The sequence below is a fragment of the Solea solea genome, chromosome 3 (assembly GCF_958295425.1).
Source record: "Solea solea chromosome 3, fSolSol10.1, whole genome shotgun sequence".
Classification (NCBI taxonomy): Eukaryota; Metazoa; Chordata; class Actinopteri; order Pleuronectiformes; family Soleidae; genus Solea; species Solea solea.
Window position 1 is genome coordinate 34,910,640 of NC_081136.1, and position 25,601 is coordinate 34,936,240.

The following is a 25,601-nucleotide window of genomic DNA, read 5'->3' on the forward strand; positions in this document are numbered from 1 at the left end:
GGTTGAAAACGAAACTTGGCGATTTCGTTAATGATCAAAAATATTGACAATCGCCACTGAAACAAGCGTCGATCATCTTGTGTCATATTTATACTACTTATGCTAATTTAGCATAGCATGTGGTTTTAATAACAAATGAATGGGTTAATGAATTTAAACCTAAAAATGTGCATTAATTATGTATTCTATTCTTTAAATCAGTGTGTATCCTGACAAGAACTATTTGGGTCTATGGAAGAGCAAGTAAAAAGATTTTTTGAAAGAATGTAAAAAATAAAAAAAACATAGCTTAGAAAAAAAATCTGAATTCTGAGGGAAAAAAGCCAGAATTCTGAGATTAAAGTCAGAATTCATGCCATTTTTTTTTCTTTTTGTTACCTTAATCTTCCATAAAAAAATGTATGATTAATTTTATGTGATATACTTTGTCTTTCATATAATTTTATCATAAATTTTTTTTAAATACAAACTTAATGGGGGAGCGCTTGTGTTTGAGGTGCCGAAAGTCAGATTTAATTTCACAACAGACACACTGTTGATACACAAGGGGGCAGCAGAAGCCAGAAACAGGAGACTGACCAGGTGATAAAACACATATCTTTTTTTTTTCCACTCCCAAAAATCCCGACCAATCAGGACACAGACACACAGAGGTCAAAGTTCACTCACTTTATATTTAACAAAAGGAAAAAAATAAAAATCAGCATCATGAGTTACATCAGCTTATGAGGCAGCTGGATGACATGAACACGTCCATGCGTTTACAGGTGAAGCAGTCATCATAGAAAAGTCGAGAATCGTTCCATTTGTCGCCGCCAACGTCCTCGCAAAGCACCATGGGAACAGAAACCGATGAAGGACATTTAAAAAGACAAACGACACAAACTTTTGTTTCCCGTTTGAACCTGGAGACAAAGTGCTTTTCTTTAAAAACAAAACAAAAAAAACCCGAAACGTACCAACTTTCTTTGACCTTTTTTTTTTTCAACTCGCGTTCTGAAACAACGCATCACGATCTTTGAAGTTCAACGTTTTTCCCGCAAACTTCAACAAAATTTTTCAGATTAGCAAAATTCAACTTTTAATTTATAAAATTATGCTTTAAAATGTTTAAATTTAACATGACTTAAATCGAGACGGAAACAATATCAATGTTTTAATTTGAGTCCTTCAAAATTAAACGACTCAAATTTATTTCAGATTCTTTATCTAAAAGTTTGATTTATCAAATTTTTTAATTAAAAGTTCAGGTTTCATTTTGCTAACGTGAAAAACGTGCGGAAAAAAAATCAAGCAATTTTTTTTATTTTTTTGCCACCAATGAGGCTCCATAGATCCAAACTTTGAGCGTGTTATTTTGAAATTCATCATCACACAACTATGACCACGATGTTTGTACCGGTAAAAAAAAAAACAAAAACAAAAAAAAAGTCCTGTAAAGTGCAGTTAGCGAATGAGAACCTTTCCCAAAAATTCTTCCATCTGATGTGGACTCGTGAATCGTACGCGGTCGGCAGCGATGAGATGTCGTCACATGTTCATGTACTGGCCCGAGAAAAACGTCGCTGCTCTCATTGGTTTGTGTTTCGCTTCAGGAAAAACTGACGGTAAAAACTCTTCAAAGTAAAATTTTCCAAAATCACATACTTTGGCACTGGGTTGTATAAAATTAAAAAAATTATAATACAGGAAATTACATCACGACTCAGTCTCGTTGATTTTTTTTCTTGATTCTGAGAGACGAGTTATTTGTGCTGCTTCTATAATGTATTAACACATTTGGCAATTCTGTAGAAATTTAAGAAACTTTTGTCACATTTTTGTAAAAAAAAAAATTTCTAATGTGCTTTTAGTTTTGAACAAACTTTTTGGTCGGATTAAAAACTTTACTTCAAAAAAGTATGACAAATATTTTTATGAGGGGGGACAACCATTCCACAGCAGCCATTTCAACATGAATTAACAGATTTTACTTGTCACAAAATGGCTGCTATAAAAAAAAAAAATTTTAAATGCCATAAATTTGTCAAAAAATGGAAATTTTATTCAATTCTTTTTTTGAAAAAATAAAAACATTTTTTTCGAATTTAATCTAAAATTTCTGGATAAAAATTACGATTCAGTGTACGTTTTTCGACTTTGAACGGTAAAAATTCTTCGATTGTCTAGGGAAAAAAATTTGTGCTGGATGTTTTCTCTTTAAACCAAAACAACAAACCAATCAGTTGTGACCAAGGACATCTCCGAAAGTGTATCTGCGGTTGTCATGACAACCCAGACGAGCACACATCTGCCACCAAGAAAAAAAAAACACACAAAAAAAACGCTGTTTCCATGGAAACCTGAATATGTTCTGATCTGAGATTGTCGCCGTACGTTTGAGTGATTTTTCTGTAGAAAAATATAATGAGGCAATATATATAATATATATATATATATAAAAACGGAATGAAAAGTACTGCAAGAGTTCAATGGATAGATTTACAATGATTCTCTATATAGCTTATAAATACGTTATATCTACACAATATGTGGTACAAAAATACTATAGAGCATTTATGAGTAACTGGAGTTCCTTTTGTTTTTTTTCATCAAAGTTAACAACAATAATTAAAAAAAAAAGATATGAAGGTGTGAAATTGCTCAGGCACAAGATCGTGTTTGTGTTAAAAAAAAGAAAATCAGATTGCGGACGTGGAGGAAAACGATGCAGGCGAGCGTTTTAGGGTTTTTTGTCGAGAGAAGAAGAAAAAAGAAAACAGTCAAACACAAGCATTTGTTTTGGTTTAAATCTCGTCTGCGAGTCACGTGACACCAACATCGCCACTTCCTGCTTCATGTCCAGGCTTAGAGCAGACACGAGGGAATCTAGGTAGTAAGAATAAAAAATAAACAAAATTCAAAAAGAGGCAGAAAGTTTTTGTGTTTTTGATATAAGGATTAGGTCATGTCCTCTCTGTGCTTCTATAGATTTAACATGGTTAGCGTTTGTTGCTGAGAATCGCTCCTCACTGGACTTCCGTAGATTTAACTTTGTTTTCATTTGTTGCGGAGAAACGCTCCTCTCTGGGCTTCTGTAGATTTAATCTTGTTAGCGTTTGTTGCGGACAAACGGTCCTCTCTGGGCTTCCGTAGATTTAACATGGTTAGCGTTTGTTGGGGAGAAACGGTCCTCTCTGGGCTTCCGTAGATTTAACATGGTTAGCGTTTGTTGCGGAGAAACGGTCCTCTCTGGGCTTCCGTAGATTTAACCTTGTTAGTGTTTGTTGCAGAGAAACGCTCCTTTCTGGGCTTCCGTAGATTTAACATGGTTAGCGTTTGTTGCTGATAAACGCTCCTTCTGGGCTTCCGTAGATTTAACTTTGTTAGTGTTTGTTGCAGAGAAACGCTCCTCTCTGGGCTTCCGTAGATTTAACTTCGTTACCATTTGTTGCTGAGAAACGCTCCTTCTGGGCTTCCGTAGATTTAACCTTATTAGCGTTTGTTGCAGGGAAACGCTCCTTCTGGGCTTCCGTAGATTTAACCTTGTTAGTGTTTGTTGCAGAGAAACGCTCCTCTCTTCTGTAGATCTAAATAAATATGTGCCTTTTTTTTTTTTACTCACGATCCAACAAAGCATGTTTGTTTTGTGTAAATGACCAGTTTTGCGTCGCCATGTTTCTCTTATCCAGTTCCCATGGTAACCATAGACACGATGGCTGCCGAGCATCTCTTCTGCCGCCGCCGTGACGACGTTTGTATTTGGCATCAGATAAGTAGTACATTTTGCCTCTTGCCGTTTTGTGCTCCTCCTCCTTTAAGGCAACGTATGTTTGTGATGATTTTAATAAAAACCTTTTTTTTCTTTTCCTTTAAAAAAAAAAAAAAAAATGTACAAATTGTCTTAATACAAACCTCGATGATGTCATCAGTAAACACTGTATAGAAAATATATAAATATGCTTTTTTTTCTCTTTTCAATGTACAAATGTTCGCAGCTCCGTTTCTCCTTTGTCTCCTACCGCAAGGCTCCTCCTCCTCCTCCTCCTCCTCCGTCATGTCAGTCTCTCGTTCCCGTTTTTAGCCTCATATATGCACAATTGCTATTTACAGTGAGGGGGCGGAGCTGTGTGGAGGAGTGAGGGGCGGGGCAGAGAGTGGGGCGGTGGCTCATGAGGAGTCCGTACAGGGCGACGGCGGCGGCGGGTAGAGGTGGTGGGAGTAACTCCGCTCGGTGTAAGGCGACGGTGGGCAGCTCTCGCAGTTCTCCTCCGCCGACAAGTACTGGCTGCGCGGCGTCGGCGGCGGTGGGAAAGGCTCCGAGTCGTAGTTGAGGTCGCTGGTGTAGCCCTTGGCAGCGGCGGTGCCGCCGGACTTGAGCGGCGCCCTGCGTCCTGGCGTGTAGTCGCTGTCGCACACGTCAGTGCTGCAGGGTGTGGTGGGCGGGGCAAAGTGGCGGTAGGTGTAAGGCCGGTAGCTGCGGGAGAGAGAGAGACGTTCAAAGTAAACTTCATTAGAATATTGTTTTAATGACACGACGTGACAGAGTGTAGATCAGCGAAGTGTGGGCCCCCTAGTGAGCCGTGGTGGTACTGCAGGTGGGCCGTGAAAGGCCTTGAGATAAAAATAAATGTTTCCATTTTGAGTTTTAAGCAGTAAAAATTTATCAAATATTCCTTTCCTTCAGTAAATAAACAGCCCAACACGAGTTTGTAAAAGTTCAGACCAGAAAATGAAAGCGACGTTTGAAGGCGTCACAAACACGCACCTGTACGATCTGTGAGTGGACGGACTGTTGGACGAGTAACCGAACTCCAGCGTGTACTGAGAACGAACGGTGGCTGGAGACGGAGGAGGATTCAGGATCTGAAACGCAAAAGGACCGACTTATCTTAAAATGTAAGGAAACAAACATAACACAACATAATAAGTAAGACACAAGCATAAACACAAATATAAACAAACATAAAAACACAAACGTAGATTATTCCAGTTGTCCCTGAACTCATCGTGAGGCTTTCAATTCTCTCATAAAATAAAATTTTCTTCCAAATGATTTGAATGAAATGATCAATAATCAAGGAAACAGTGAAATATTGATTATTGGAAACTTGACTCCTCCTCATAAACGGAGGAAACGCATCTCCCCGCCCCTTTCTCTTTCGCTCTCTCTCTCTCTCTCACCGGTGGGAAGTACGTCCCCTTCGTACTTGACGAGCTGCTGGACGACGCCCCCGTGACGTGGGCGCGGTCGTACGGCGGCCCGCTGCTCCCGCCCATGATGCTTAGTGAGCCAATCACAGACTTCCCTCTGGACATCCCTGTGGACATGAGCAAAACCAACGTCAGCGTCAGAGATGGCGATGACATCACAGATTTTAATTATTATTTATTTTTTTTAAACGTCTGACCGGGCAGCGAGCTGGACAGCGAGCTCGGGTGCGGCACGTATCCCAGCGGCACCGACGACGGCCCGTGAACCACAAAGTCATTGGTGACTGTCTCGCCGTCGTCCTTCATCTGCGGACACAGGACGCGCTGACACACGAAGTACACGGCGCCGACCACAAACAGCGCCATGACGACGGCCACGATGGAGCCGATGGTGGTGTTGGGCGGAGGAGGCGGCTCCTCCGTCGGATCTGAAGCCACAGAAGAAGAAGAAGAAGAAGTGACGTGATGATCACATGACGATAAAAACACGTGTGTGTGTGTGTGTGTGAGGACGCAGGAGTTCGCAGACTCACAGCAGCCGAGTTCGTCCGAGTTGTCGGAACAGTCCATGTTGTTGTCACACTTCTTGTGTTTGCCGATGCACTGACCGTTAGCGCAGGTGAACTGGTCCAGAGGACATCGCACTGCCGGACGACAAACAAATAAAACGACATCAGCAAACGATCGTGAATAAAACAATAAAGTACAGTTGTAATAAAGTTTTCTACCATTTGTTTTACGTTTAAATACATTTAATTTTAAACAAACAGACAACCTTTAACAGTTAGCATTTAAAGGTTATGCTAATTGCAGTGCTGCTATATATAAATAAACATATATATGTATAAACATATATATATGTGTAAATATATATATAAACTCATAACATATAAATAATTTGATAAAACATTAGTGAAGTTTTTTTACTGTTACACGTTGATACTTCATCTTAAAACATTTGCGTTCCGATCAAAAACCGGACGAGAACCTCCTGGGTCGGCGTAAGAACCTCGCCGCGTGTGCGTCTTGTTACCTGTCACACCTTCACACTTGCTCTCGTCCGAACGATCCTGACAGTTGAAGTCGCCGTTGCAGCGCAGGCTCTGGTCGATGCACTGCAGGCTGTCGCACTGGAACTCCAGCTCGGAGCAGACGGGACAGTTCTCCTCGTCGCTTTTGTCGTCGCACTCCGCGTAACCGTCGCACCTCCACGCGTGCGGGATGCAGTCGACCTCGCCGGACGTGCATGCGAACTGCTCCGGGGAACACGTGGGCGGCTCTGAGGGACAAAAAACACAAAAAACGAGGTTAAGATTGGCATGTTAGCTCCAACAGAGCTCAGAGACGAGGTCGCTTTGAGGTCGTGTGATTCGCTCACCTCCACAGGAGAGCTCGTCCTGCATCAGGACCAGGTGGACGGGACACGAGCAGCGCGTCGTCCCGTCGCCTTTCACGATGCAGATGTGGGAGCAGCCACCGTTGTCCCACGTACACGGATGTTTACCTGGAGGACGACAAAGGTCAGAGGTCAGGCAGTTGCCCCGTATACAACTGACAGATGTGGAAAAATATCTGCGTATTCAGTTCACAAAAGCCAACTAGGCGAAGACAAAAGAGGGCAGGGCATGAGGTGAGTACATATAAAATATAGTCACATTATACCATGAACAAAGTTAGCTTAGCATTAGCCACAGGTGAGTAGTTCTCACTCACAGAACTCGTAAACACAAATTATCCCAAAAAATCAAAGTCAAGCCATGAAAAAAGTGTTACGTCTGGTGTGATCGTACCATCAGACACAAACGCTGTGTTTGTTTACTCACTGTACTCCCTCATGTCGAGCTCGTGGACGGCGTGGATGTCGCTCAGGTACCCGATGCGTGCCTGGATCTTGGTCCGTCCCTCGCGCGTGGTCTTGTCGATGCGCTCGATCATCTGCAGCTGCTTGTCGATCCAGTACAGGTGGTTCCCAAACACGGTGAGACCGACCGGCTGCAGGATGTTGGAGTCGGCGATCACGATCCGATTGGCTCCTGGGTCGGAAAAAGGCACCGGGGGAAAAAAAACAAGGTTGTAGGGCAAAAAACTCCAGGAACAAAAGCAACACAAAAGAGGGTGAGAGAGACTGGAGGGGAGGAGGGAGGCAGGAGGAGGGAACAGTGACACACCAAGGTCAGCAACATCACACATCTACACATGACATCAATTAAATCTAAGTCAACTTAAGTCTATGAATACGATTGCTGCTTTATCTCACTGTTAAACAGGCAGGAAACTGAAGTTTGTAAACCACTCACTCTCCCACACCAAAGCCAAATGAAAAAATCAACAAGTCCTCTCAGACACATGCTTTACATCCCACTCGGCCTGCGTGGGGCGCCAGAGCATCGCCGGAATGTGCTGAGGTCGGGCTGCACGCCGTTACTTTCCCCTCTTTAAATGCTGTTGATGCTCTTTCATGAGTCACTTTGATAAAAGACAAAATATTTAACACCGTTTCATGACTCATCTTTCCCTCAAGGGGGCGTGTCCTCCTCCTGTGTCCTATCAGAAAGATTTGTTTATCTTTTAAACTCCTCCTCCCCGTGGCGGTTAACCAGTGACACTCTGGGAACTAAGCTAATCGGCCGCCATGACGACCAGGTTAAGATAATAGTTACTCTGCTGCTCTTGGCCGCCGTAGATGTCAATCGTGACGCATGTGTGAGAAACCCTAAGCCTTTGATTGGCTGGTACTTTCACCTGCAGGTGGCGCCTGAGTCCTCCGTACTCACCGGAGAGGTCGCTGCTCTCGATGCGTCGCAGGTCAGAGTCCACCCAGAACAACTTCCCCACCTCGTTGTCGATGGCGAGCGCGACAGGTTTCCCCAGGCCGCTGAAGAACAGAACCTCGCGCTCGGTGCCGTCCAGCGCCGCCCGCTCGATCCTCGGCGAGCGCTCCAGCAGGTTGGTGAAGTACATGTATCTGTAAGAGACCGAGGTCACATGATCACAAATGTTTCCTTTCCGAGTTTTTGTGTCGCTTTTTAAACGAGCTCAACGCTCCCACACCAAACCTGATTCAAGTAAGATTAAAGGTTGTAAAGATATGAAAACGGTCCAGGAAGTGACATCACAGGGAGGCGGACCAGGTCAAACGCGTGTTGAAGGACTTACCCTCTCTCCGGATTGACCACGATGGCGCGCGGCCTGTCGTGGTCGTTCCGCAGGACCACGCCCACCCTGCTGCCGTCCGTGCGCGTCACGTTGATGTCGTTGGTGACCTCGCTGGTCCAGTAGATGAAGCGGTTGTAGATGTCGATGCTAAGGTCGTAGAGCTGCAGCCCCTGACTGGGCCCGCCCAGAGCGCTCCCCACCACCGTCATGCTCTGTGGGCGGAGAGAGAGACCAGGGTGTGAGGTTAAGATGGCGGTGGCAGCGGGAAATTCGGTGCTTACAGCGGCGGTGACGGACGCTCACCTGGTTGCCGTCCTCCTGCGCTCGGCGGATCACGTTCTGCTTGCAGTCGATCCAGTACAGCTGTTTGTCCAGCGGGTCGTAGTCGATGGCGCGGACGTTCCTCAGGCCGTGGATCGGCAGGATTATGTCAGGACTCTGCTGCTCGTCGATGACCATGCGGTTTATCGCCGTCTTCTGGCTGAACAGGAGGAACGAAGTCGGAGCTGAGGACAACAGAAAAAAAAAAAAAAAACACGTTTTCATGACAGTTTCGCCGAGGCAGAGGAAACAGGAAGCTGTGGCGGCGGTGCGCGACTCACCGCTGCACGTCTTGTTGTCGTTGTTGAGCGAGAAGTGGGCGGGGCAGCCGCACACGAAGCTGTTGATGGGGACGGCGAGACACAGGTGGGAGCAGTGGCCGTTGGTGGAGGCGCACGCGTTCCAGCCGCCCTGCCGGGACGAGTGGAACACCAGGATGTCCATGACGTAGTCCAGGTGTCCCTGGATGACGGTGCGGTTCTGGCCGCTGGTCTTGTTGGCGCGCTCGATGCTGCGCTGGCTCCAGTCCGTCCAGTAGATGTAGTCCTGGTACTGGGTGAGGCCGAAGGGGTGAGGAAGGTCGTCGGCGATGACCTCACGCTCCTGACCTGGAAGCAAAGTAGACGAGTTAATGTCGGACATAATATTCAGACTGGAAAACATTAGAGGTACTGTTCCCTTAAAGCTGCAGTGCGTAATTTTCCTTGATCGCTGTCATTGTCCTTCATCGGTTTGTTTTTTGTGAACAAAATTAATTAAAACCGGCTATGTCAGGCAAAACTATCAGACCCGCCTGAGGGAGCATTTGTATGTATACAGCAGCAGAGGAAGTGCGGGTGGAGACACGACACGTTTGTCCCGTCAAAACTGCCAACCAAACAAATGCATTTCTGAAACGTTTTGTCGTCGCTTATTTGTTTTGTGAAAAGAATCACTTCGTATGTGCAGCGTGGGAATGTCGGCGGGTGACGCAGAGAGAGTCGCGTGGAGCTGATCGACCAACTTTGACCAACAACAGTTTGAAAGTGACAGACGTACTTTTTACATAAAACTTACGTACTACTGCTTTAAGCTGACACATATTTTATATCTTTAGTCTTAAGTTTTTTTTTTAAAGCAGTTTTATGTGTTGTCATGGTGACCATTTAGCACCAGGAACACACCGTTTACGTGTCAGATGACCACCACCGTGAAACCTGACGCCAAACAGTCATGTGACACTGACCGACAGAGTCATGTGATAACCCACGCTGTTGATATTTGGCCCCGCCCCCCCGCAGTTACCGAGCATGTTGGATGATTCGATGAGCGTCGTGTCCAGGTCGGTCCAGTAGAGGCGCCGCTCTGCATAGTCGATGGTCAGCCCGTTTGCTCGGCCCACGTCTGCGACCAGCGTGATGCGACCGGTCCCGTCCATCGCTGCCCGGTCGATCTTCGGCTTCCCGCCCCACTCGGTCCAGTACATGTACCTGTGAAGACAGGGAGAGAGCAGTCAGAGTGAAGCTCGCTTTACGCTTTCACACACACACACACACACACAGATCTTCAACTCCAGACGAGAGTTCTCACCCCTCGGCAGGATCCAGAGCCAGAGCTCGTGGACTGTCCAGGTCCTTCCAGACCAGGACCTGCCGGTGCTGCCCGTCCAGCTTGGCCACCTCGATGCGGTTAGTGCCGGTGTCGGCCCAGTACAGGTTCTTGCCGAGCCAGTCTACCGCCATGCCTTCTGGGTAATCCAGGCCGAACTCCACCACATGCTCCAGAGCGCTGCCGTTCATGAAGGCGCGGCTGATGGTCTGCGGGGGGGGGGGTCAGAGGTCAGATTAGAGACAGGTGGGTGTGCGTGTCTCTAGTCAACTGTGAGGACAAATGATCATTCCAGTCTGTCTTTTTGAGGACATTTTGACCAAGACTTGGATTAAGGATTAGAGTTGAGGTCTGTGAGTGTGTGCGTGTGTCTTCAATAAGCAGAAGTTAAATCAAAGCCTCGTGAAGTCACATGAGTCAAAGATGAAGAAGAACGAGGGAAGAGTAGGAAGAAGGAGAGGAGGAAAAAGGATGAGGAAGAAAGCAGGAGAAAAGGACAAAAGGGAGAGGAACAAGGGGATGAAAAGAGGAGGAGGAGCAGAAGAAGAAGGATATGAGGAAGATAAGACAGCAACAAAGGAGGACATAAATGGAGGGATGGGGGTACATAGACAGAGGAAGTTCCGCCCTCACCTTCAGGGTGATGTCGGTCCAGTAGATGCGGTTGTCGGTGACGTCAAAGTCGAGCGCCGACGCCTCCTTGACGCCGGTGAGCGGGATGGCCACGTTGTTGTTGTTGGTCTCCAGCGAGATGCGGCGGATGTCGGTGTGGCGGGAGAAGAGCAGGAACGCCTCGGGGACGATGCAGGTGCGCATGTCGGCGATGAGCTCCAGGCCGATGGGGCAGCTGCACTGGACGCCCAGAGGCTTGTAGAGGCAGAGGTGGCTGCAGCCGCCGTTGTTCTCTGCGCACGGGTTCGTACCTGAGGCGTCGCAGAACCACAACATCTTCAGAGTACATACAACAATGACGACAACGGCGCGACACAGTGATTCTGTTGAAGTTGTTGAGTCCATGAAATGTCCAAAAATGTGGATCGTTGTTCCCAAAACTCAAAATGATCATGTTCTCATGTGTCTTAATAATTGCATTTTTTTTTAACTTTTTGTTATTTCACATTTAAAAGAAGGGAAAAATCTGAGAAAATGCACTAAAACGATTTTGTGTCCGATACCAATGTCACAACCTTGAGTTTCTACCAACACCGATGTCTAATTCTCCAACTGCATTACATAAATTATTCTTCCATAAAGAATAAATAAACATCCTCAAACTAAAGGAAGACCTATATTTGGCATTTTCAATCATTTAAATTGGCATAAAATAAAAGAAAAAAGATAAAAATATGAGCCAAAAAAAACTCTTTTGTCCACCATCGGCCACAGGAAAAAAACCCACATGAGTCGACCACTGCCCACAACATGACTCAAGGCATGTGTTACATCGGATATTTGGTATTTGATATTTTTTGATATTTTTCTCTTTCCATTATCAGTGATTCTATCTATTTTGCTGAGGAAAAGACAGAACCGGGGCCTAAACTCACCAGAGTACTTGTGCACGTTGGCGGCCTTCAGACCCATGAGGTCGGGCAGCTGGTCGATGATGAACTCCCGCTCCGCCGTGTGCTTGTGGACGCGCTCGATGCTGCGCCGCTGCCAGTCCGTCCAGTAGATGTAGTCGTCGAGCAGCGTGAAGCCAAAGATGTGAGGGAGTTTGTCCTCTACCAGCACCCGTCGACCCGTGCCGTCCATGTCCATCACCTGGAGACATTTTACACACACACACACACCAGAGAAACGTTAGCTCCCTCAGAAGAGCCCCGGCGGCCTGGCAGCACATCGCAGCGGCGCTAATTAGAAGCAACAGCTGCAGCAAACAAACGGCGGCAACATGTGGCCGCCACATTTCTGCTCTTCCTCTTCCACAGCCGTGCTGACGTCACAGAGCTGGAGTCAGTTTAAACAAATCTTCCCCGGAACGAGACTCTGACGTGAGACGGGAGGCAGAGAGAGCGCGGGGGTCGGAGGTCAGACGACCTGCAGCTTCATCACGTCCGGTGGACACTTGAGGAACCGTTCCATTTCTTAACTCCTGTTACTTTCTTACACAGCGAAAAAGTGGAAGTCGGCGTCCAGATTACTGCGTTCTCCTGGATTCAATCATTCGATACTTCATAAATCTTCCTGCTTTTTTCTTTACTCACTTTGCCAGCACAAAAATGTAGTTAATGTTTTGAAAAACGACTCCCAACGTCTCAGCAGATCAGTGTATGATTCTCTGAGGCGCAGGAAGCCGGAGCAGCTGTGCAGCCCTCGCTCTCCAAAATTTGGCACCAAAAGTTTTTTTAAAAGGAATACCCAGTAGTGCTGCATAATTGAGTTAATACCATTTAAATTACAGAATTTGGCAAACCAACCTGACGTCTAGTAGTGGAAATCTGTTTGGTTTTTCCAAAGATTGGAGGGATAATTGAGTTAGAAACTTGTAAATGATGAAACTGATCTCATTAAAGTGTCTGAGTGATGTGACTTTGAGTCCACGGGCATATTTACTCGGAATCGTTCAGTCGTCTCTGTGTCGGACTCTGATCGATACTCGAAATCTTTCTCAACTCGCACAGAAACTTCCAGAGTGAGAGAAATGTAAGGAATCCAGAGAAAGAGGGGAGGACAAAAAAAACAGAAGAAAAAAACCCCCAAAAAACTGAGGTCAGTGAACTGCTCACGGTCCCTGAACTCATCAACACAGCGTGGAGCGACGCGATTCGCTGATCCCAGAACAGCCCCAGTGTGGCCGGCTGCCATGTTTCAAAACATCCTCCACTTTAACACACACACACACACACACACAGTATATAAATATAAATGAAGTTTCCATCCTCGGCTCGGAGCCTCCGCTGGTTCGGGACTCGTGACCGCGCTGCGGTGACGGTTTCAGATTCTGGTCTATTCTAAACAGAGCTGACCGCAGCTGGAGCGCCCGCCCGCAATTAGAACCAGATGTGGGACCTCGCCGCAGAAACTGGGTCCTCCGAGGAACCTGCGGGGGAGGGGGGGGGGACGTGAGCGGAGGCCCCTCGCTACCCCTACAACCACCAGAACAGCTCGAGGGAGTCTGGGCGAGAAACAGTCCCCCGGAGGTTTCCTGAGAGGGGGGTTCACGTGGGGTCGCGAGGACAATGGCGTGAGGACACTGACCGCAGAGGATAAGAGCGCTCCATCACAGCCATGTTTTCTCACGCAGGAGGACTGTCGACATCGCCCCCCCCACCCCACCCCACGGTGGCGATTTGCGGCCACCGATGAGGACATGATGTGTAACAGCTCCGACGGAGACGGGACGCCGAGATGAGAGACAAAAGAGAAGTCAAGAGAAAGACGAGAGAGAAAAGAGGGAGAGAGTGTACATGAAAGACGGACAGAAACAACAAAATCCAGAAAGACGGAGACATAAGGGGACACGGACGACGAGATGGAACAGAAACAAAAACAGAGAGATGAGAGAGACAAGAGACAAAAGTGTCCAGAGAGAATAAAACAATAGAGAAAAGAGATGAGATGAAAAAGAGACAAGAGACAACAGAGAGAAGAGAGACACAGGGACAATAACATAGAGATGAGAGAGACACAAAAGCCTTTCAGACACACTAGAGAAAAGAGATGAGAGACAGAGGAGACAAGAGACAGGGACAACAAGCTACAGATGAGAGACAAGAGACAGGGATAAATGAGAGCGAAATAAAGGCTCCAGAGAGACACAAACACACACAAGGAACAGGAGATTGGACAGTGAGATGGAGACAGAAAGACACAGGACAGACAAAAAGAGAGAGACCCAAGATATAAGAGACATTGGGACACTATACAGTAGAGATGAATCAAAGACAAGAGGGAGAGAGAGAGAGACACACACACTCACGCGCACGAGGGACAGGAACAATAACATAGAGAAGAGAGAGACAGGAGACAAAAGTGTCCAGAGAGAAGAAAACAATAGAGAAAAGAGATGAAAGAGAGACAGAGGAGACAAGAGAGAGGGACAGGGATGAATGAGAGAGAAACAAAGGCTCCAGAGAGACACACACGGAACAGGAGATACAGGACAGACAGAAAAGGGACCGATGGGACATGGAGCCACTATACAGCGATCTCTATTGGACACGTGTCTAACAAGTTTTCTCCGTTTGTCCCTCCCGACAGCCTCGTTTTCTAAATTTGTTTCCGGAGTTTTATTTTGAAATCAAAGTGCATTTCCTCAGGAAGTGATGTCATGCTAAAATAAAAAAATCTACCGTCGTCTCACACTCTCGCTTCCTCTGAGCTTATTGAATTTTTAATTTTGTTCCCAATCGTGTGATTTCATTTATTTTGAAGGCCCACAGGAAGTACCAGCACCACACTGACCTCGATCTTGTCCGTCTTGGCGTCGCCCCAGTAGATCTTGCGCTCCTCGTAGTCGAGCGCGAGGCCGTTGGGCCAGCCGAGCGACGTGTTCACCATCACCACGCGCTCCAGTCCGTCCAGGTCCGCCCGCTCGATCTTTGGCAGCTCCCCCCAGTCCGTCCAGTACATGTACCTGCGCGGGTGGACCACCACACGTCAGTCAACGCATCGCCATGACAACAACGCCGCATTTGTGGAGAAACATACTAACTGAGACTCACCCGGCCACAGGGTCCAGGACGATGGCTCTGGGCTCGTCCAGGTCTTCCGAGATCAGGATCTTGCGCATGGTCCCGTTGAGGCGGGTCACCTCGATGCGGTCCGTCCCCGTGTCGGTCCAGTACAGGTTGCGGGCGATCCAGTCGACCGCGATGCCGTCCGGGTGGTTCACCTGAGACGTGACCACGAACTGGGCGTCGCTGCCGTCCAGCAGGGAGCGCCGGATGGCCTTCACGTCGTCGTCCGTCCAGTAGATGTGTCCGTCCACCGGGTCATAGTCGATGGCGATGGCGTGGCGGATGTCGTCCACCTGCAGGATGACGTCGGTGAAGTCCGGCATGTCCAGGGAGATCCGCCGCAGGTCGGTCCGCCGGGCCAGCAGCAACACCTGAGTCGCACCTGGAGGGGGGGGCGGAGTGGGGTAATTAAAGCTGCTGTCAGTGACTTACTTTTGTTGCTAACAGCAGCGACAATATAAAGAATTTGCCCACTGCTTTTTGTCGCTATTAAGATCGATTATTCCAACAGGAAACTGCCGTTTGTGTCACTTCTCCCACACCAAAGTCCATAGAGAAAAGTAGTGTTCTTAGCTCTGCTGCCTCGTGTGGTCACTTTGTGTCACTGATGTAAATTCATAGTCATAAAATAGCACATTTAAAGTAACTGATGGAGGCAGCAGTGGATCAACACCTCGTATGCTGTGATGTAAAATCATCGATTTTCTCTATGGACTTTGGTGTGGGAGAGTGAGCGGTTTCCAAAGTGACACGGAAAAGTTAACTTTCCTGTTTGAAAATGCTGTTAAATCCCGAGATGAAGTGGTACAAAAAAATAATACTCTTAAGATAACAAAGACTTAACCTGATACAGATTTTAACAGGTGAGGTTATTTTTTTCTTTGGAGTGTTATGAAGTGTTTTTCCTGGTGTTCACTGCTGGCAGCCGCACGCTCACTGAGCTCATGCCCTGCTGCTACGGATTAAACGAGGACAAAGATCTATAAGTTGGAATCAGTTTTCAGTGAGTGAAATTGAAGCGGAGGATCTGGACTGTTTAGTGTGGAAACATAAAAGGTTCCAGATCTGCTGTGACGTGCGTCAGCGAAGGAGTTTGGAGAAATATCTGTTATTTTCAGAGAGAAAAAGGGAAAAACAGAAGAATTTTCAGCCCAAACAGCCACATTGAATTCATTAGTGTGTGTGTGTGTGTGTGTGTGTGTGTGTGTGTGTGTGTGTGTGTGTGTGTGTGTGTGTGTGTGTGTGTGTGTGTGCAGCACTGGCACTAAACCCCATTAGCCTTTCCTCTAATTTAAAAACTCAGGCGTTTTCTCTCCTCTGCATCTTGTTGTTGTCGTCAGCTAAAAAGGTGTTGTTGGGCTGACCTGCGGTTGCCATGGTGATCCTGCTCCATCACCAAAGCTGTGTGAATGCCAGCCCCAGCCCCCCCCCCCCCCGCCGCCTCTGTTATTTACATTTTTGCTTCAGTGACCCTCGGCTGCAGAGTGACGGAGCAGCGAAGGTGGAGCAGCTTTTGTGAAGGACGTGGTCACATGACCTCGCCGCAGACAATGGCTCCTTTCACTGCTGAGGTTTAACCGTTTCACTGGAGCTCCCTTTACTCTCCTTGCTGCTGCTGCTGCTGCAGTGAAACGTGGCCACAGACTGACCTGAAGGTTATTGTTCCACTGCAGCCACGCCCCCACTCCCACTCCCACACACACACACACACACACACACACACACACACACACACACACACACACACACACACACACACACACCGCAGCGCTCGCTTCAGGACTTTAAACCTTTCCTAATTTGTTGCTTTTGTTCGGCGTCGCCGCAGAATAAACACACACAGTTTGTTTGGTTTAGACTCGGCGGACGGTCGAGTCCAGAGTCCAGTGTTTTTGCAGCATCTGTGTATAAATATGATCTCTAAAGTTAAGCGGAAATAATTACGCCTTAGAGCGTCTCAAGACGTCGAGACTCGCCGCGGTGTCCTCCGCCGTCTGTGCAAACTTACTGATGCGAGGACATCGCAAATCTATCGCCATGACACTTGAACTCAGAATTAGCACTTTAACAACAACTCCATGTCTGGATAACTAGTATAACTAGCTAGTTTAAGCCGCTCTTAGAGATATCATTTGACATGGATATATATCGCAATATTAATGAGATCAAGATGTTTGTCATCGCTTAAAAGGTAAAGCAGGGGTGATACGGCTTATATAATATTTATAACATTCTAAAATAACATGAAAAACAATGAAACTGACTGTAAATATGGTGCAATTCTGCTAAAACACAAATAATCAAAGATAAAGCTGTACCTTCAAAGATTAGAAGAAGATTTCACGGCATGAAAACAACAATTAATACATTCCAGTTGATTGTACATTGCAAAAAATAAACAAATTTCACCAAAATCTTACACACTGGACCTTAAATTGACCCTTTTAAATATAATGTTGTCATTTCTGTATATTTTTAAATCAAAATATATATACTTCTTCAAAGATCTGACGACACGCAACATCTAAGACCACGCGTTGTCTCGTGCCGCGATGCGTTGACCTCACGCGACCCCTGTGTCAAACACCGTGTCCCCCCCACTCACCATCTCTGCAGGTCTTCCCGTCCTCCAGCAGCTGGACTCCGGTGGGACATGCGCACTGATAGTGAGGCTTGTTCGGTGACAGGAGGCAGAGGTGGGAACATCCGCCGTTGTTCAGCGAGCACGGACTATTCACTGCGACACAAACACACACGTTTACACATTTTAAAATCTGAATAAATAATAACAAAAACATGGAGGACACGAGGGTGAGACACTCACAGGCAGGTTGTCTCTTGGCGCTGAAGACGTGGATGTCCATGGGCGAGAAGATGTCGGCGTGGACGACGCGCTGCTCGCCGCCGTTCTGCTTGCGACACGAGTGGATGGAGTGCGTGTTCCAGTCGGTCCAGAAGAGCGTGTCCTCGTACAGTGTGAGGGCGAACGGGTGAGGCAGCTCGCCCTTCACCACCACCTCCCTGAGTGAAAACACGCAAACACACGGGGTCAGTGAACGCAACATTTCCACAACAAATCAAAAATTCGCTGGCCGCCTAACACGAGGACGGGCCGCAATAATTAACCAAGGAATTGATCATTTAATAAATTTAAACTATTTTGATAATCGATTACATCAATGTGAGTGTTGTTTTTCTTAATGATTAAGACAATATTCACATAGTGTATCTTCTTAAATGTGGATTTCCTGGTTTCTTTGGCCACAAAATAAAAAAAAAAACATAAAAACGTTTTTTTTTTGTTTTTTTAAATGACCATTTTTCAACATTTTCTGCACCACTCACTACTCCTCTATTACATCATAAATATTGATGTATAATCAATATTTTTTATGTTTTTTTAACACTTCCTGCTGATCCCCTTCACAACAAAAGCCCCCTTGCGATGCAGAATTTTGCAGCTTTTACTGTGAAACATCCACACACAACTGAACAGGTTTTAAAGGCCGAAGCTAAACAGTGACCAATAACCTAGAATTAAATCAGTTGTAGAAAATAGGATCCAGTGTAATTATTGATAAGACTGCTGAAATTCAGTTTCAGGACGTGTGACATGTTCCCTGAGACCTTGAACGCACCATCACACCTGTGTTGTGTTCACAGTGAAACCGTCTTTTTGTGTGAACGCATGTTCATACCTGGACGAGCCGTCCAGGCTGGATCGGTGGATGAAGTTGTGTTTGGCGTCGGCCCAGTACAGTTTCTCCTGGCTGTAGTCCAGCGTCAGACCGTTGGGCCAATAAATGTCTTTGTCGATGATCATCGATCGATTGGTGCCGTCCATTCCCGCCCTCTCGATCTTTGGCACCTCGCCCCAGTCTGTCCAGTACATGTACCTAAAAGAGGGAGAGGATTCATTTATTTATGATTATAATTAATCACAAAATATCACATAATATGACCATTAAACCAGCTTTACTTTGGTTTTATCTTTCTTTCTTTTTTTTTTTTACGATTTGAAGAACAAATGAGGGAGCGCAAAGAACAAACGAGGGAGCACAAAGAACAAACGAGGGAGCACAAAGAACAAATGAGGGAGCGCAAAGAACAAGTTCTTTGAAAATATTGACACAAATCTAATTCCATAGTAGAACGGTAAAATTGTAGTGTAAAGCAGCTTTGAGTGAGCACTATATAAATACAGACCATTTCAGAGAGGACAATGCTAACAGAAGCTAGCCAAAAGCGAGTTGGACTCCCCACCACAGCTTGTAAAACTGGGACAAAGACAAAAGTCAATCTTAAATGTTGTGCTCCAGCTGTGACCGTAGGAACACAACGACTGTTTCCTCACAGCTACAGGAAGACGATCAGTGGTGGGAGGCGGAGTTTGACCACTGTGTGGCTAATTCTTCACTTTGTTCGTCTTAATTATCATCACAGCTGGACCCTCCACCACCCCCCACCCCCCAAACACACTCCATCAACCCCCCTCCTCCCCCCACAGGAACCCTGGACTGAACCTCAACAAACTCCACCAAACAGAGGCTACAACCCCACCACCATGATTTAATGTTAAAAACACACCACTGTTACTATAGTAACGCCTACTGTCCACATGACCCTGTAGTTTTCAGGAAGTTTATAAACGATGCTGGCTCTGCGTTTTAGTAAAAAAAAAACTCCAGGGTGTTTAGTTTGTTAACCACTCACTCTCCCTGCACCAAAGTCCATAGCGAAAATCAGCGATTTAAGCATCGCAGCACAGAGGAGTCGTTGATCCACTGCTGCCTCCGTCACTAAGTTCTAACATGTTTTTTTTTTAATCTCTTCGGTGTTTCAAACTCTTTGTTCGGATTTACTGCAGTGACACAAACTGACCACACGAGGCAGCAGTCAGTAGAGCAGCAGCTCCTGTGTCTCCGTGAGCTAAAATCGACAATTTTTTCTATGGAATTTGGTGTGAGGAGAGAGAGCGGGTTTACAAACTTCACTTTCCTGCTAGAAAACCATGCCCAACAGTGAGATAAAGACGTGAACATGTTCTTCAGGTATTGTAGAATCAGACAAATTGACATTTTATTAGTTGAGCCTTTTGTTAAGCCACATTGAAGCCACTTAAACTTGAACTACGCTGAATAGGAATGAATGTGAGATAAGACTTTAAACCAGTTGAATCCAGGGAAGAAACTTGATGTTTCAAGTCAAAGCTAATGACCCACAAACACAGCAGCAGCGGCGGCGGCGGGGCCTCTGCCGGCCACTGCACCTAATCCCATTCACACCGACACAAAAGCTAAACTGATATTCTGCCCAGGAGCTAAAAACTCCAACAGCCTTTAAACGCAGCAGCTGGTTGGGTTTCACTGCAAACAAAGCAAACACACACACAGGGAGAGAGTATGGATATGATGCAGATATGATTTCACCTCTCTCCAAACATTCAGGTCTGAACAGTTTGGCCTCGACCAGGCGGTGGAGCTGAGTCAAAAAAAAAAGAAGAGAGAAAAGAGAGAGAAAGAAATGGCGTGCACACAACACATCCCCTCACCACAAGAGCGTCTTTGTGTTTGGTACCTGATGCATTAATCATCGCAGTTGAACCGAGTCCAGCTCTGCGTTCCTGCGTCGATTTGGAGAACCAGTTCCTCAGACTGAACCTGACTACACTCTGAAAGTATGTGGAGAGACGCCACGCGTTCGCTCGCACTGTGTGTGTGTGTGTGTGTCGCACAAGCCCAGCATCTTTTACACAACCAGGGTTAGATTTACGTTAACACACAGATGTAGAACATTTACACACATACAGGGTTCTAGTTTCTTAATTCTGTGTTCTGTTTTTTTGAATAATCAGGGAGGGAAAAAACCCGACGTGAATCAACCACAGTGACTTTTTCTACAGAATGAAACACATCCACATTCTGATTGTCCTCGCCGTACACCAACGTCACACTGACGCAGTGACTCATCAACAAACATCAACAACAACACTAAAGATAAACCGCTTTTCTAATCGCCACTGAACAATTGGGTCTGAAACGAACGATTATTTTCTCCATTAACCGACAACGTTTCGTCACTAAAATGATGAAAAACTTCCAATCGGCGTTTCTCTAACCTGCAAGTGACGCCGTTCTACGATGTCTTTGTTTCGTCCACAAACTGGAATGGTTCCATTTTGACGATTTGTTAAATGTGAATAGTTCCTGGTTTCTGGTAAACCACAATCAACAGTTCTCAACATTTTCTGACATTTAACGGACCAAACGAGAACAACACAGATTCATCGATTGTTAGATAAATCGTTAGTTGCAACCCTAAAACAAATAATATAAAAATGATTTGCTTGAGTAACCAGTTATTTAACAACACTACTGGTGCGTCTCTACAATCTTCACTGCACTGCAATTACATACTAAATATTAAGCTATTAAAACACGTTAAAAAAAAACAATAACTTCGGCATGGAAAATAAAGTTTTAGTGACTCTGCAACATTTGTCAAGTTTCTCAAGCAAAAACGGGCGATTCGTAATAATGGGCCGACTCATAATACCTTTTATTTTCAAAAACGACTCATCTGATTAACCTCTCGTGGAATTCATTTCCTCGCTGCTTTAAAACTGCAGTTACTCAGTGCTGCCACTAGCACGTGCTGTGAATTCATGTCGCGTAGGGTTAGCATGAGCACTATCAGGGTGAATCTCATAATTGTTCTTGTGAAGCACTTTGTGTTTTTATATCTGTGAAAGGTGCTCTATAAATAAAATGTACTCACTTAATCTAAGGTACTTTAAAGTCGAGGTACAAGATCGGTGCATTAACCGGTTACTGAATTAATCATCAACAATTGGTCGGTTTAACCCTCCACTCTCCATACGACAAAAAATATGCATTAAAACTGAATACTTTTGGTTTGTGGACATTATTTTGAGGTTTTGGAACATTTTTCAGGACCAGACACTTTCTCGATTGATCGATTATGAAAATAATTGCTGGTCGCAGCCGTACTGTGTAAACTCTTGCACTCAACGATGCCAGAAACAGCATTTTCCTCCGCGTCAGAGGCGTTTCTCATCATAGTAATGAGATTTACACCTTTAAAGCCACCCCCAGTGGTTGTTTGAGAAATAACTGCGCGTAAACAACTATTTACAAAACCAGACTCTGCCCTGTCAACACCTCATGAACCACGTCTGCCTCGACACGGCGGACTCCTCAGGTGTCCCACACACATTTGGCCAGAGACTGTTCTTAAACGTAGCTAGCTGTGTTTTCACCTGCCTCACTGGCTGCTGGGAAAACAAAACTGCCTCCATGGCAACAAAGGAGCTCTGTTTAAAAGACACACACACATGCAAACAATAAACAACGGCAGCAAACCAAATGTATGCAAAACATTTCACGCACCGGGGAAAGCAACAGCGTTATGCTAATGTGTCCACACACACTCTCCAGACCCTGAACGTGTGCGTCCACGTTTGGACACAGACTTTTATTTTGCACAGAGGCATTTTCACATGAGAGACTCTTATTTTGTAAACCCGCAGGTCTGCGTCTCACAGACTGAAGATGTGGGGTGGAGTGAGCGCGTGACGACAGCGTCGCCGTGACTTTAATCTCCGACGGCGTGACGATCAAACAGTTGAGAGGAAGAGTTTCCATGAATAGAAACAAGAGAAGACGGCGGCGCCATTTAAATAAAACTAATGAATACATTAACAGGCCTCTTTCATCTGAGTCCTAATGGATGTGTGTGTGTGCGTGTGTGTTTCCGAGTCGTAAATGGACCAAACTGAACTTTGGTGTCACTTTGTAAAATTGCTCGCTCTCCCTACACCAAAGTCCAAAAGAGTTCACAGCGACACAGGAGTTGTCGATCCACTGCTACCTCCATCGCTAAGTTCAAACGTCTGATTTTTCTAACTTCTGTGTTTCAAATTCAAAGTCAGTGACACAAAGTGACCACACGAGGCAGCAGCCATTGCAGCAGACCAGCAGCTTGGAGTTTGGTGTGGGAGAGTGAGCGGTATACAAGGTGAGACAAACTTTAATTTCCATTCGGAAAAGTCGGTCTTAACAGTGACAAACACGCGTAAACACATTCTGAAGATGTAGTAGAATTAAGCGGATACAGCTAATAGTGATATTTTTCATGGTCTCTGCAGGGGGCACTCACAGCGCAGTCAGTTCTGACTATATCTCATTACCTCAAACCCAAACTATCCCTTTAAATTACTTTTTACCCTTGTTAGGGGTATAAGGAATGATTCCCCGTGACCTCCGAGACTCACCCTCGTTCTGGATCCAGAGCGATGGCTCTCGGCTGGTCCAGCTCCTGCCAAAACAGAACCTTCCTCAGAGTCCCGTCCAGCTCCGACACCTCGATCCGATTAGTATCCGAGTCCGTCCAGTAAAGTTTTTTCGCTAACCAGTCGCAGGCGATACCGTCTGGGGACGCCAGACCCGGCACCACCGTCTGGACCGAGCTGGCGCCCGACTGGTTGAAGACGGTGCGTTTGATGGCCTCCTCGCTCACATCGCTCCAGTAAATGAGGCCCTCGGAGTAGACGTAGTCCACGGCGGCGGCGTCCTCCAGCCCCCCCACCACCACCGTGGCATTGGCCTTTCCATGCGCCGCATCCACCAGACACAGATCCCGTCGGTTCGCATACAGCAGCAGCGGCACGGCTGTGGGAAAGAGAGGGAGAGTCAGAAAAGAGCGGGGTCCTATCCATTCACTTTTTCATTCATTTATAGGTTATTTGGTCCATAAATTGTCAGAAAATGTTAAAACAAATTGTGGAAATGATGACATTTAAAAAAACAAAAATTTTATATGGGATATATGGATCAAAGAAACCAGAAAATATACACATTTACGAAGCTGAAATTTTGATTTATTTTTTAATCGATTTATAATCACTGTAGCCCTGAAGCTTATTATTTCTGTTCTCAGAAACTTATAATGTCACAATAAAAAAAAAGCATTTTAATCTTTTAAAATCTAACTGTTTACTGATAATAAATCAGGGGTGCAGCGATTATTCGATCATTAATCCATTATTAAATCAATCATTTTACTTTTAAATATTGGTATTAATGTAACGGTAGAACGGTAAATCACGACATTGAACAGTAAATATGATTATTTTTGCATTTAAGTAAAAGCTTTTTTGAGGAAACAAATGACACTAATATAATGAGTTGCCATTTTCTTGGAGTTTAGTCAACAAACAAAGCGTTATCTCCTAAATAAAAGGAACAGGATGTTTTCACAGCAGATTCAAACCATTGTGCAACAGTTTTTCAGATCATATATGGTTTGTATTGCTGAGACAAACACATTATTTATTTATTAATTTACCAATAAAATTCTTGGTATAAAATAATAAATAAATAAAATAAAAATAAACCATGTGCTGTAACAGTAAACAGAATAATTATATTGTGTTTTCTTATAAAACCTTTAAAAAGCAACAACATTTATATGAAAGAATTAGCAGAAATTAAACATATGTACATAACTTTACACGTAACTTAATTATTGTTAATATTGATGTATAGTTGGATCAAAAAGTTCATATTTCTTGTTGAAAACATAATCCTTAACATATTTAAATGTCTTGTTGAGAGTAGACCTGTTGTTTATATTGTTCTGATAATGTTATACCTCACTTTTGTGTAACGTGTGTGTATTTTCTGGTGGAGCTAATGTTTAATAATGTATTTAGAAGAGTTCTGGATGTTTTTATTTGTGCTAACTGACCTGCGTACATTAGCATGTGATGCTAACTGTTGCTAACCGAGCTTCTAAGGTTTCAAAGCCCGATTGAGTAACTAAAGCCAAAGTTAGCAGCAGCAGCTAACACCCGGGAGCTCGATGGGAAAAAAACAACAACTCCGGTTGAAACACACAAATCCCGCTAATGCAGGAAAGACACATGGGTTGTAGTCACTGCCCGGGATACGTTAGCGAACGCTGGGCCGTTTGTGTTTTCATTCTCCGGAGCTCCAGCATCGGGAGAAGCCTGGGAAGCTACGCGGAGCTGGAGCTATGCTAACATTAGCTCTGCTCTGGAGAACCAAACCTCGGAGCGGAGGGCCCTGGCGCGGACACAGCTCCGACTGTGCACTGCTAAAATAATAATTTGCCCGCTGTTTAGCGCCAGTTTAATGTCCCCGCAAGTATAAGCAGCAAAGCGAGGGGAAAAGAGAGAAGCTCCAGAGAGACGAACTCACCTCGAACGACGAAACAAAAACTACACAACAACAGAGTCCGCAGCGCGACACCCATCTTCCCAGTTCTCTCGGCCCTGCCGCCGCGCTCCGCTCAGCGGCCCGATCCCATGGCCGTGCAGCCGAATCCTGGCGCACCAGAAAGCGTGTGGAAAATGTAAAGACGCCTCGACGGTGTTGCTGCGGTGCGTGTTTACGCGGAGCCCGCGTCCATCCCGGCGGGGCTGTGCGGGGCTGGATCACTTGCGTCTGGGGCTAACTCCGTGTCGGTGTCTCACATTGTCCTGCAGGAGCAACGACGTCTCCTTCCGCTGTGAGGAAGCTGCCGCGTTACCGCGCTGCCGCTCTACCGCGCCGCGTCGCTTCCGTCACCGCGCTACCGCTCGCGTTACCGCTTCTCCCTGCTTTCTATTGTTGTCTTTAT

General features: G+C 45.7%; 1 protein-coding gene across 3 annotated transcripts; it reads right to left on the bottom strand.

Moving 5' to 3' along the window:
* Positions 1-654: 654 nt before the first annotated feature.
* On the bottom strand, positions 655-25,493 carry lrp6 (low density lipoprotein receptor-related protein 6). Of its 3 annotated transcripts, none has more exons than XM_058624538.1 (23): positions 25,181-25,493; positions 23,233-23,629; positions 18,638-18,835; positions 17,764-17,960; positions 17,545-17,676; positions 14,925-15,321; positions 14,665-14,836; positions 11,805-12,021; positions 10,891-11,180; positions 10,240-10,466; positions 9,955-10,139; positions 8,952-9,278; positions 8,653-8,855; positions 8,350-8,561; positions 7,968-8,158; positions 7,017-7,226; positions 6,572-6,697; positions 6,236-6,472; positions 5,727-5,837; positions 5,391-5,621; positions 5,164-5,300; positions 4,748-4,845; positions 655-4,456 (listed from the first exon to the last, which is right to left on the bottom strand). In XM_058624538.1, the coding sequence occupies exons 1-23, from the start codon at positions 25,233-25,235 to the stop codon at positions 4,150-4,152; spliced, it is 4,857 nt and encodes a 1,618-aa protein (XP_058480521.1). In that variant the 5' UTR covers positions 25,236-25,493; the 3' UTR covers positions 655-4,149. The 3 variants fall into 3 exon arrangements, with proteins under 3 accessions (XP_058480521.1, XP_058480520.1, XP_058480518.1); XM_058624537.1 differs by having other exon boundaries at positions 6,227-6,472; XM_058624535.1 differs by having other exon boundaries at positions 17,545-17,960.
* Positions 25,494-25,601: the final 108 nt, after the last annotated feature.

Excerpts from the sequence above, each read along its gene's own strand:
- lrp6 (XM_058624535.1), bottom strand. The coding sequence starts at position 25,235 with ATGGGTGTCGCGCTGCGGACTCTGTTGTTGTGTAGTTTTTGTTTCGTC. Across the intron at positions 9,279-9,954 it reads CGAATCATCCAACATGCTCG|GTCAGGAGCGTGAGGTCATC; the intron begins GTAACTGCGGGG and ends CTTTGCTTCCAG. Across the intron at positions 5,301-5,390 it reads GCTGTCCAGCTCGCTGCCCG|GGATGTCCAGAGGGAAGTCT; the intron begins GTCAGACGTTTA and ends TCATGTCCACAG.